General features: G+C 28.7%; 1 protein-coding gene across 1 annotated transcript; it reads right to left on the bottom strand.

Moving 5' to 3' along the window:
- Positions 1 to 8,648: 8,648 nt before the first annotated feature.
- On the bottom strand, positions 8,649 to 10,850 carry LOC113856624. The gene has a single exon (XM_027488538.1). The coding sequence runs from the start codon at positions 10,547 to 10,549 to the stop codon at positions 9,110 to 9,112; it is 1,440 nt and encodes a 479-aa protein (XP_027344339.1). The 5' UTR covers positions 10,550 to 10,850; the 3' UTR covers positions 8,649 to 9,109.
- Between the last annotated feature and the right edge of the window lie 3,234 nt (positions 10,851 to 14,084).

The following is a 14,084-nucleotide window of genomic DNA, read 5'->3' as shown; positions in this document are numbered from 1 at the left end:
AAAAGGAAAATAATATTAAAAAATTTAACCATGTTAATTAAATTAGCGTCAATTTGAACATTTAAATTTCATGACTTTATTTTACTATAAGAATTTTACTTATCTGATTATGTGAAGCATACATGGAATTTAAATTATTTATCTTTGTTTTTTTTATCATTTGTAATAAAATATTATTTTTTGTTTTTTTAATAACACAATGAATTTAAATTCCTTAATTTGCAATGATCTCTGAAGAGTAACAATAAATATTATATCAACTAAAAATAAAAAGATAGAAAGAAAGCACAAAGTTGCTTAACATGTACAACTCTTAATATGAAAGGAGTTAAAAATAAGTGCACAAAATATGACCAGTCAATTAATTTCAACAAAGATCATGAATGATAAAAAAATATAGCTACTATGTGAAACTATTAATCGTACCATCGATCTTGTTTCAATATCTAAACATTCAACAAAAAATCATTCGTCGTGAAAATGTTGTTAAATTTTCAGTTTGATCTAAGATGAATGACTTTAAAAATTTAAATTTATCAAAACTACTTTAAATTTGTATGAGATTAAGTTTCTTTCTTCTTCTCATTATGTGACAAAAGTGATTGATTTTTTTATTTTTTTTTTAATCTTTAAATCTCCATTATAGGTTAAAGAATATGAATACAACCTCTCACTCACTTATTCTCATAGGCAACTCTAAGAGATTGTTTGAAAATAAAGATTTTAGAAAGAAGGGAAGAAATGACATAAATTTATAATTTAAATAAATATATTTAAAATTAATATTTTAAAAATAAAAGATATAAATTAATATATTAACAAAAATTTAATATATTTATCATCATAAATAATATATAATTTTTTTAATTTAAAATTAAAAAATATGTCCATTCTTCCCTTCTTCTCTAAAATCTCCTCCCAATCATTACCTAACTCATCTTTGTTTTGATAACTAAGGCAAAATTCACTAATTCATTTGGGGTCTTTTCTCTGTATAGGAGGAGAGCATAATGCCTATCAGTTTTGTCCCTTTTAATCAAAAGATATTCTTTTATTCCTTCGTATTTGTTATTTTATAGTTTTGACACAGAAATTTAATAATAATTTAATGTTCTCATTTTTATTAAATTTACTGCATAGTTTTTTATGATATTCTTTTAGCTCTCTATTTTAATTGATTATTATTTTATTTTAAGTTAATAATATAATTAATAGAAAATAGTTTAACGTAGTTGTCTGAAACTTTAAAAAATTAGCATATGATAAAAATATATATATTTTCTTAAAATCAAAGATAAATTTTAGTGACAAAAAAAGTAATATATATTTATTAAAGAAAACTTCATTAACAAATTTTTTTATTAAAACATTTTTCAATTAAATAAATAAAAAAAGAACACTTGTTTAAATTCATTTTGCTTCCATACTACATAACTTTTGTTGTTCATTCCCGTGATTCTCACCATTGTTTGATTCTCATTTTCTTTGTACTATTTTGCTGTTATTTCTAGTGTGTATATATTCGTGTATATGCATGTATATACTAAATAGCTATTATTTATTCTTCAAACTCGTTATCTCATAATTAATAAACTAAGAAAAGAAACTAAACTACAACCTTGCAAAAGTATGACAGTAAACTAAGCAAGAAACATCAAATTGAAAGTAACTGTTGTACAGCAGTGTACATATAATCAGTTCATCATCTTGCTTCATTGAAAATAAAATATATAGGATATAGATATTAGAATCATATTTCACATGCATATATAATAAAAAACAACCTTCAAGCCATCAAATATTGTTTTTTACAATCAAGTTTCGACAACAAAGTTGGAAAATTAAAAGCAACTAGTCCTCTAAAACACAAAGTCGTTAAAGTCAAAGAGTCCAGAATTAGTCCAAATGGACATAGATGTGAGCTTAAGGTCAGATACCCTGTCTATAATAATCTTTACAACACCAAAAGCCAAAGCCTAAAAATAGTCAATCCAAAAAGAAATATACGAATAGCCTAATTGTAAACTATGTTGAAGCAAATCGTTACCCCAACACTTCTGTATGCCTATATCATTGTGATAACGCAAGCCCCATGCGATTGTAACCAAACATTTGTATTTTATTTAAGTCAAAATAAGGAATCTTAAAGTAGAGACTTAGCAATTCATAGTTTTATAGAGTTACAATGGTCAACCTATATTAGATCTTTGGCTTGTCCCTTCTGTCCTCCTTCCGAGTCACAATGCCTATGTCTTGTTCCTTTTGCCCTCCTTCCTCACAATATAAATTTTAAAAACTTGTATATTTTTATTAAATTAAATCGTTAACATTAAAAAGCGAACTGAAGATATAAATCGAATAATTTTAAATTACAGAAAATAATAATATTAGAATCTTATTTTTAAGTAAACAAGAATTATCTTTAAATATTACCTATCAATGTTTAATTACTTATTTTTTTTAAATATTAATAGTAAATACATTTATTACATTAGAGATGAGATTGGAGAGCTTTTGGTAGACATATATTTGATCCCTACTCAATTGGGAACATGAAGTAAAATTATCTCAAGAAGATTCCTACTCATCCTTGAGATGTGACTAGATATTCAAATCTTCCAAAATGGACTTAACCATTTCATGGTCCTAAAGCAATAAAGTTGGATCCATATCTCTTTGTATGTCATTGGAACGGTAAGAGTATTCTTCTTCTTGTTATTCATTAGTTTCTAAAGAAAAATAAAAGTTTTGATTTAAGAGAAAAATGTTGGAGCTTTAATGCCTTCTGTGAATAGTTTGACAACTTCATCCACCAACCTTACAGAGATATTAGAGAGAATCTTAAAAACTTTCTTTAGATGCTAGCCTAATCAACTTTTAGATTAATTGTATTTCTTTTACTTTTGTGACATATCTATACTTTTTAAATATATTTTAATTAAATAAAAAGTTGGATACTTAGTAAATATATTATAAGCTATAATATTATTAAAGTATATTATATTTATTAAATAAAGTAATTTTATGTCAAAGTGTAGCATTAATTTTTTAACTTTTCAACTTTTAAAATTATTTTAAATTCTAATTTAAAACAAATATTAAAATTTGAACAAAAGATAAAAATTTGACGATTCTAAATAAAAAAAAATAGATGAAAAGAACTAAATTAGCATAGTTTTAAAAATAAATAGACTTAATTAACACAAAAATCATTTCAGAGATAAAAGAAATTGGCATAGTTCAAACTAGATGGATTCAAAGTTGCGTAGCTTTGAATTAATGTCAGGCATGAAAATTAACTTCCATAAATCTTTTGTATTGGGAATTAATACTGGTGATGACTTTGAAAACTTGGCTGCGGAGTTCCTACATTGTAAGATTGGTAGTTTCCCATTAAAGTATCTCGGGTTACAGTTAAGTGTTAACCCGAGAAAGCCTAGTGCATGGAAGGGTGTGTTAGAGGCTCTTAAAAAGCGGTTAGCGTCATGGAAGCATAGGTATTTATCGATTGGAGGTAGGGTGACTTTGATTAATGTCGTTCTTAATTCTATGCCATTGCACTCGTTATCCTTTTCTAAGGTGCCGAAGTCGGTAATAAAGGAAATTGTCACTATCCAACGGAATTTTTTATGGAAGGGTGTTAAGGATGAATCTAAAATCCCATGGGTGAAATGGAAAACTGTATGTAGACCGCGGAAGAATGGTGGCTTGGGCATTAGGAATGTGCAGTGGTTTAATTAGGCGCTTCTTGGTAAATGGTTATGGCGAGGTGTTAATTGTTCTAGTTCATTGTGGGTGCGGGTGTTGGAATCTAGATATGGAAGATTAGCTTCTTCTCTTCAGCGTTCATAAGTTCACAACAGATGTTCTTTGTGGTGGCGTGATTTGCTGGAGGTTATTCATCAAGAGAATTCATGGCTGGATGAGAAGTTTGATAGAAGTGTGGGTGCAGGTTTACACACTCTTTTTTGGAGAGATAAGTGGGTAGGAGGGGTGCGATTGTATGAAGCATTTTCGCGATTATTTGCAGTGGCGAGAAATGCTGAATCACGTGTAGTGGAGAATGGTTTTCATGATGGCACTAGATGGGTTTGGAATGTTAGTTGGCGAAGAGGACTCTTTCAACATGAGATCTCGAGCTTTAATCTTTTGTTGGAGCTTGTGGATGAAGTTTCTATTAAGTTACTACAAGAAGATAAATGGGTATGGAGGGCAGATTCTTCAGGTTGTTATTCAGTGCAATCTGCGTATTCATGGCTATTTGAACTTTTTGGTGGTCCTAATAGTGTAGATCAGTATACGGCAGATGCCTTGCAAAGGCTATGGAGAGGGAATGTCCCTCTTAAGTATCTGGTTTTTTCTTGGCAATTGTTGTTGAATGCACTTCCTTGTAAAGGTTTACTGATTGATCGTGGTGTTCAAATTGATGATATAACTTGTTGTTTCTGTCATGGTTTGGAGGAACTTCCAACTCATTTATTTTTAACGTGATCAATTTCATCTCAAATCTGGTACTTTACTGCACGTTGGCTTGGATTCTCACTGGTTTTGCCTTCAGATTTATCGACTCACTTGCTTTCTTGGGTTGGTGTTGGCTGTAGTAAAAGAGAAGGAATATGCTTATTAATTATTTGGGTAAGTACAATGTGGTCTTTGTAGTTACATAGAAATAGAATTATAATTTCCAATGGTGTTTTGGATGAGAGGGAAGTCCTAGATTCTATTATTCTGAGATCCTGGAAATGGTTATCACTTGTTAATAAGGGAGAAGCTATTATGTTAGCTGATTGGTATTTGAACCCACGAAATTGCATTTGTCTTAATTTTGCATAAGTATTTTTTTGCTTTTTATTTCTCTGAGTAAGTAATTTTTTGTGTATATGGGTTTTGAGTTTCCCTTGAACTCTTTTTAATAAGATTTGTTTTGCCTTATAAAAAAAAAAAGATGGATTCAAAGTGCAATTAATAAGTCCATTTATCATTATCATATAAACTCTCTTTATTATTAATAAATTTTATTATAGGAAAAGTCACATACTTATTATAAATAATTATTATAATATTATTTAACCATATATTTTATTTATTAAATGTAACATTTTGATACCAAATTACAACCAATATTACACACACATAAAGTAATTAAGTTTTCGTTCACTTACATAACTTAATAATTTTTTATAAATTGCAAATTTTATTAATTTAACCATTTAAGAGTTCTCAATAAAAAAAATTAAGTTTACAAAAATTAATAAAATTAAAAAATATTTATTTTTCATATCAAAATAACTTTATTTTTAATGTACAATATATTTTTCAACAAAATTAAAAATTTTACACTGAAATTATGATATTTCAAGTATATAATTATTGTTTACAGTGAATTTTGTTATCATTAAACAAATAAATTCAAGAGTAATATAGAAATTAAATTTTAGATCCTCTTATTGGATTCTTTATAGTATGTTCTTGATTAAATGAACCAATTAATGTTGTAGAATAGATGTAAAATAAAACAGAAAGGAGTAGAAGGAAAAATGGCAATATGTAATAAAAGAAAATAGTAAAAGACTGAAATAAAACAACTGAACTGAAATTGCATTCCAGTAATTAACGAACATAAAAGTACAACTTTCAACAACAATCACCACAAAACTATTGATATCTTGGCTGTAAAACTTTGGCGTTGTGTAAAAAATGTAATCCCTAAATAATGAAAGAAGTCATATTTATAGGTACAATTTAAATTAATCAGCTAAAACATGTGATTTTAAAAATACAATTGCTTAAACTAAGCACGTTTTTGTAACTACTCTTGCATGTCGTTCATGATTTTTGCTACATGTCTTGATCTGTAACTCTTTATGACCACTTCCAATGTATTTGAAATTTTGACATAAATCAATTATTTTCTTAGAAGCCTTTATCATTTGAGACAATGCACCAAAAATAACTTGATCTAGTTCTTCGATGAAATATCTTTGACCAATTCTTGATTTCAAGAAATGAAGGCAATGTCTTCTAGAAAAATCTCTTGAAACTTTCTTTTAGACTAACTTTTAACATTCTTGAACCTTTGCAACTTTATCTACAAACCATTTATGAACTTGTTAAAAACTTGTCAAAATATCTTTTTGATCATGTTTTTCCTTCCTACTTACAACTTTCTTAGGAAACAAATAAAAAATATTTCTTCATTTCAATTAAAACTTCATGTTCTTCCGTTTTGACTAAAAACTTTATTTTTTTTTACCCTTATATTTTCACAAAAATTTGTCAAAAAAGTAAATTTTTTATGATCATCCAAATTTTAGTTGAATCATGTACTTCCAACAACAACTTTTTGAGAAGAGGTATTGAATCTTTTTCTTGTGATTTTCAACCAACACATCTTAATGATATGAAAACTTTCTTAAACATGGCGCCACTATGAGTTAGGAAATTTTTCTTTTTTCCAAACAGTATTACATTTCATCCAAACTGAATAAGGTGACTAAATTTACACATATTAATCACGTGTCAAACCTTCACATTACCTAGAAAACAAATGTTGCGTTAAGCTCATGGTCAATTAACTAATTTAATTCTTCACTATAAAATATACTTGATGTCTCCTACATCTATTACCGAAGATGCCCTTTCTCTTGCACTTGAGGAGGTCAATGACATGGTTTGCACTCAAATTCATGCCTTAAATGAAGAGTTCTAGAAGTAAAAAAAGAGATGTGGAAGACTAAAGAGAGTGCATAGAAGAAAAAATGAGCCAAGAAAATGGAGAAGATAGAGAAAAATGTGGTATCGAAAATGCAGAGGGAGATGCAACAATATATACAAATGTAGTAGAATAAGCAGCTCCACATCTTTTCTTCTTTTGCCACCAACTTCAATATCACCAGTATTTGGCTGAATACAACATTCATTCTCTTATTCCTCTACTAATAACAATGTTGATATCAACGACGATCACGTTGAGTGAGTGTGATAAATATTGTTATTTTATTTTTTATATTATTAATTTGAATGTTTAATTTTTTAATTGTAATAATATTTTAATTTAATATTTTTAAATAATTTTAAAATTTTAAATTTTGATCTGATAATTTTCTTTATATTTATAAAGTGTGATAATTAAGAACAATATACAAGTAAATAAAAGAAAAAAAATTAAATAATTAATACAAATAATTTTGTTTGTTTGTAATATTATAGATAACAAAATTCGTCTCTAAATTATCAATAGAAAAATTTATTTGTAATATACAGACAAAATATCTGTTGTAATTTATAGATAAATTTAAAAATTCATCTATTGATAGATTTAAAAATTCATCTATATTAATTTATTGCGTGTTTTTAGCGCACTTTATTTATGATTTATGCTTTGAAACACTACTCCATAGTTGGTTGCTAACTAATATTAAGATTCTTGTCAAAGAATTAGAAGAGATGTGGTATGGTTTCGACAAATTTAACTTTTAGTAATTTAAAAGACTAAAACAAGCAATGCTAAAAGAATTAGGGAAAAGGGAGGGTACCTTTGCTCTAAAATATTTTCAATCATGTTTAAGTTGAATTATTTTTGTTGTAAGAAATTGATTAACATGATGTTTTATGATTAAGAATTTGGATGATGACTTTTAGCAATTTAAAAGACTAAAACAAGCAATGCTAAAAGAATTAGGGAGAAGGGAGGGTGACTTTGCTCTAAAATATTTTCAATCATGTTTAAATTGAATTATTTTTGTTGTAAGGAATTGATTAACATGATGTTTTATGATTAAGAATTTGGATGATGAAATTTTTAATATGCAATTAGTGCTAATATTTTCATTCTATTGATCCTTGAGGAACTTACTAGTTAATGCATGAGATTTTTTATTAGTATATAACATATAAAATATTTACAGTGAAAAAGAAAGAATGCAATACTGAGTATCTAGATTCCATACCTTCCAAATTATAATCTTTTGTAATTTGATGTTTCAAAAACCTTCAATTAAAGGAATTCAAAATTAAATTGACATTATTAGGAACAAATGTAAATGGAAATCCCTCTTGTAGTAGCAGATGAAGTTATCTCCTATTTTCCTTTCCAACCAAAGCCAAACTACATATCCTTGCGTTGGTACTAGAAGTGACATGTAAGTTCATAATTTTATTTTTTATAATCATATTAATAAAATAGGTATTTATATAAAAAAAATTTAAACTAAAAGCGGCAACATATACATAAAATTAACGATAAATGCTCTCAAACTTTTTTGGTTCCATGTCATTTTGACATTGTTCTAGTTTTCGTTGATTCTTAACCAATTAACTAGGGTCTATTTTCTCCCCAAAGAGAAAGAAAATACTTTCCCAAATGCATATTCCTTTTATATAGGATCCGTTTATACCAGGTGTAAGTCTTAGATTTATACTAAATTCTAATCTACAAATTAAATAATCTAACGGTTGAAAAATTATCTTTTTTTGTTATTTTTTTACATGCTTTTTAGGTAACTTTCCAACTGTTAGATTATTTAATTTATACAATTAAAATAGACTTACATTTGGTGTCAATAAATCCTATCCCATATATTATTTATCTATTATTATTGATTAGATTATTGTTTTCTTTCTTTTTTTTTTTTTTTTTTTCAACTATATAGTCTTGTAACATGCCATCGTAGTTGTATTGTTTAAAAGTTTATTTTTTTTTCTCCATTGCTTTCAATAAGCAAACAATTTTTATTTTGACTTTTCAGAGACGTCAAGTCAAGTTACAATGCAAAATGAACAAGTGCATTGTTGTCATTTGCACCTCTACAATATTATAGGTTGTTAACTAATTAGGTAATTATGAACATTGTCAATATGTTTATAAACTTGTAAGAAACAACAAGAATATTATTCGACGCTTATACCGTATGTTACACACATACACACAGTTAACACTTCTTTACATAAAAAAGAAGAGATTTTTTCTCTTCATTTTATATTTTTAATATATATAAAAGAAAAGTATAGAACATAATTGTAAAATATGAGTCAATTAAGAGTAACATTAATTACTGAAAAAATTCACCCCGGTGTAGTAAGTCTTGAACATTAAATAGGACACTACTTATTATCGTTCATCTCCTTTCCACACATCCTTCTGTTTTGGACCCTTAGGCCCATTCTTTGGACCCCAATTCATCCAATAGTTAAGCCATGGTGGCTCTCTAATTTGTGACCCCAAATATTCAGCAGCCACTATTTCAAACTCATTTGCCATATCCAAGATGGCGTCACTTTTAGCTGCATCATTTCTTATACCTAATCCTCTCATTCCTTGCATAACTACCCCAGGTTTTGGAAATAAGGCATGCCCATGTAAGGAAGAATAAGCCACAGGTCTATTACCATTTTGGAACTCAAGCTCAGAGGCATCCACCCATTGACCCTTACTATGTTGTGAGAAATAAACACTCCATAATTCTCCATTAAAGTTGCTTACCCTTAATGTCACATGCTCCCAATCCCCCACATGTTCCCCTTTGGTCCTTAGTGGAATGTTGGTGCATGCCACTTTTGCCCTTGCACCACCATTAAATGGGTAAAAAACCCACATGACAATGTCAGTGAAAGTTCCACCTAACATAGGTTTAACATGAACATAAACTTGTGAACTTCGCAAATCCCCTTTCTTGACACTGCCTCTTTTGGTTTCGTCCACAGGCAAGTCTAGCCAATAGGTAACATCATCATCATTGGAGCCACCTTGGGGAAGGTTAGTACCTGTTGGTTCTATTGAATTGCCCCTAATGAGTCCCTTTGTTCTTTCATAGAGTAAAGCTCCATGTGTGAAAAACCAATCCACAGATGAAGGGAGGTATTTTTCCATAGGATGTAAGTACATATAAGGAGAATAGGCCTTGATCATTGCCTCAATTTGGGATAAATTGGGCATGAAGGAAAAGTTAGCCTTGGTATTTTTCAAACAAACAATAGGTAAAGCATTAGAATTTGTCCCTCCACTTTGACCTACTAGGAAGGTTCCTACACTAACACTTTGAGCTTCAATGCCTCTCTTGATTGGTCTAACATCATAAACATTGAACCTCTTGTTTTCTGTTCTCCAAAGCTTCAATATTGAATTATGTGTTGTGCATTCATCTGTGAGGTCTGATCTAACACACCTTATTTTGTCAAGGGAAGGCTTCGCTGGTGATGTGGTGACAACGTGTCCAACAGGTTTATAGCCATCAGGGGCTATTGGTAACCAAAGATAACCTTGTCCATCTTGCTTTATTTTTAGAGAGTTGCTGCTCCATACTAATTTGTAATCGACTGGTTTGGTTAAGGCTCCATTTGAGGTTGAAGAGTTATCTTTCCCTACAAGAACCCAACCATGAAGAGGCTTGTTGTTATGTTGGCAATAACATCCTAACACAAAAAACCCTTCAGATAGACCCGTTGGTTCAAAAAAAGTGGCCCCAAGATTATTTGGTCCACCTTCATAGGTGGTCCAAACTTTGTTGAATGTGGAAATTTGTGAAACTAGCAACCCACCACCAAGGTCCATGATGCCACATGCAAATCCATCACCTAAAATTACATGACAAAAAAAAAACCATAAGCATATGAATCAAAAATAGCTTCCTTGCTTTTCTTATTAGAGTATCTAGAATGAAATGAATAGATGTATCGTTAAATACATACCTGGTGGCCAAATTGGTATACCAGCAGGAAGCTTAAATGTGGTTTCGATGGGCAGGCTTTTGTTTTTCTTGGAGTTGCTGAGAGAAGTCGTCATTGCTGTATTTTAGAAAGAAGGTTGAATGTGATGTCACCTACGTTATATCCAATATGGCTATTATGCATAAAAGTAAAAGCAGTGTATGTTGCAAGAAAAAGAATATTCTTTTCTTGCGTCTTTACTTATAAATATAAATGTAATTAAGATGGGCCTTAGTAGCAACGTGATAGAAAATCCTTTAAATATTCCTTTTGACGATTAACCAATGGTGATCCATGAACGATATATATAGTTTATGCTTTGTATATAGATTACCAAACACCTCCCTTGCTTTTTCTTGGAGAAATACTTTTCAAGAAGAATGAAGATTTTCTTTTCCTTTAATATTTTTTTTGTGATTAGCCTAGATTCTAGATGGAATTATTTTATGAGAACCAAAAAAATAAAAAACATTAAAATCAATGAAATTTCGTTTAAAAGAAAGAAAAGTTGCAATTGCCCTTCATATATATATATATATATATATATATATATATATATATATATATATATAATCAGGAGTCTAATTCTATGCCAAGGAATATAGGTTTTGCTTTAATAACACTCAACACGGATTAATAATAGACATGTACATATAATATCTTTTCACTTTTCAGCAGTAATTTTTTTCACTTAAAACTATTACATAAAATGTTATAATAACCGTTGGATATAAAATATCTTATTATATATAGATCGTATTTATAAAAACTTAAATATAAAAAGATTTGGTACCTTATTTGTGCGTATCAATGTCATCTATATTATATATTATTAAAATATATGAAAATAAATATTATTTAAGTATCTTATAATTTTAGTTATTTTTTATAAAATTGAACATATATAAATAATATGTAACTATAACTCAACTATTAAAATAAAAAAAATATTTTCTATAAATTATTGATGATATAAAAGTTTATGTAACTTGTGCTAGTTTAAGTTGATTCATATTGATAAATATGATATGGGGTTAGTAGTATTTTTTATTTATATATTTTAAATTGTATAATTTTAATTATTCATATTTAGTTCTTCTAGTATTTTAATTGTTTAAATTAATTAAGTTTCTTATCTCAAAATTTTATATAATAATTAACAAAAATATAAGGGATGTGTGAGATATTATTGATTTGTATAAATATTAGTAATTTTTTAAAATTTAAATAAAATATAAAAATATAATAAAACTTTTTAATTTTTAATAATTTTTCTGTTGAAATTTGTATAAATTAATATTATATTATTTGTTTGTTATATTTTCATTTACTATTATATAAAATTTGAAATAAAAGACTTAATTTAAACATTTAAAAAATTAAGTGAACTAAATGTGAGCAATTTGCTTATTTGACATGATGATTGGGTAGCTTATTAGAATTTAGACATAAAGTGAATAAACGTCTTTTTTAAATATGTTTTGATATCATTTTTATTATTCTTGTATATGTTATATCATATACTAAATTAGTGATTTGATTAGTGTTAATTTTATTGTCTTCCAGGTTTATTCAGAAAAAGTGATTTTTCAGCAAGAAAAAAACTAATGCAAGACCACCAGAGATCTATGGTAGCTTTTTTTGTGCAACAGGTAGATCAACTTTGTAACATCCATATTTTTAATTAACATAAAAATAGTAAAAAAAAAATAAAATCAAAATCATCAAAATCGAAGAGATCCTGAATAACAAATGTTTAAATCGGAAAACTTGAATAATAAAATATTATTCTTTAAAACTGGTTAATAAACCTCAAATATTGTAGTCATAATTTGCTTTATAATGTTCAACATATATTTGTATTTCAAATACATATAAAGTTATCAAAATACATTAAGATCATTCATTTACATTTACAAGTACTCAAAATAATAATGGTCCTAATGAGCAGCCTAACCACCTTTTAACCAAGTGACACTAGTCATCCCTGTGCCAATCTTCTATCATCGCTAGGTCTTCAACAGTCAACTCGTCATCTGAGCCAAGATACTGATCGCCCGGGTCTGCAGTGACATGAACACCTGTAATATGCTCGATCGTCCATCGCGATGGTAATCTAGACTGATTGTGGTCATGGTACATAACAAGATACGTTACTACTACAGGGATTCTCTCAACATAAAAGATATAAATATAGAGGGTGTGATGGATTCTATATACAAACAAATCAAAAGGGTTACTAAAGGCTAGCTCCAATTCCATCATCACTACCTCACTAGGCACCTCACTATCATGTACAAGAATTCTAAAGGAAGTAAATCTCTGATACTCGCAAAAAATATCATTTACTATATTTACTTCTGAACTATCTACTATTCTAATTCCCTCCCTCGGTGTCATCATCTGGGTTCCCTAAAATGGTTACGTAAGGATGAGTCTCCACTTTCATTGCCAAGCATACACACTCAGAGAATTCAATAATACAGGTCAAACATTCAACATGCATCATATAACTAATTCAATTATGCATTCAAATTGTGTTTCTCTATTTATTCTCTCCTTACTTATTTCCAAACTCAGTACCATTCTCATTTCCACTGTCCCTGAGATCCTTTGAGGTCTTCTTTAGCATAAATACTTGCTAGATAGCCATAACTACATGATACAACGTGTGCCGACCCGACTCCTTTTAGCAAAAATGTGATCAGGAGTATAGGTCAGGAAACGAGTGTGAGGCCTGTGGTACTCTTACTCTCATTTATAGTGAACAATTCAAGAGGAGCATTCACCACCCTCATTTTCCCAAGACTTTTCAGTCTTCTCCATCTTTCACACTCCCAGTATACCTCTGAATTATCTATTCTTGTCTTTTTCGTATTCATTCTGATTTCCTTTCTCTTTCTCTTTTATATCTCATCTTTCTATGTCTCTTTCTGTTTCATTATTTCATTATATATTACTTTCTCATTGCCGAGGTTATTCCTCTCAGGCTCAGTACATCATACACATGCTCAGATTCACATAAAACATACTCATCATCTATCATTCCAAACATATTTTCAAACATTATAGAGCATATTCTAAACACATCAATCACATATTATCATTCAATACATACTTATTTCAAGCATTTTCACTCATATGTACAATAGTTCCTAGCAATGATATAGAGCTCTCCTTACTGTGAGACGAAGTTTTGAAAGAGATTTTGTGAAAGGTTATGAGTGAAAGGACCAAGATTTTTCTAGATATCACAAAAGAGAACATTTTGAGAAAGGAGAAACTTAGAAAACACCTAAAAAGAAAAAGAAAGCTCCAAGAACTTACTTGGAGTTGATTGATGAAGTTCCCAAGCTTGAATTTGTAAGAAAATTGAGGTT

The sequence above is a fragment of the Abrus precatorius genome, unplaced genomic scaffold (genome assembly GCF_003935025.1).
Source record: "Abrus precatorius isolate BTA unplaced genomic scaffold, Abrus_2018 Scaffold11, whole genome shotgun sequence".
Classification (NCBI taxonomy): domain Eukaryota; kingdom Viridiplantae; phylum Streptophyta; class Magnoliopsida; order Fabales; family Fabaceae; genus Abrus; species Abrus precatorius.
The sequence above is the reverse complement of the archived record's forward strand: the minus strand, read 5'-3'. Positions and strand labels throughout refer to the sequence as shown.

Excerpts from the sequence above, each read along its gene's own strand:
- LOC113856624 (XM_027488538.1), bottom strand. The coding sequence starts at position 10,549 with ATGGACCTTGGTGGTGGGTTGCTAGTTTCACAAATTTCCACATTCAAC.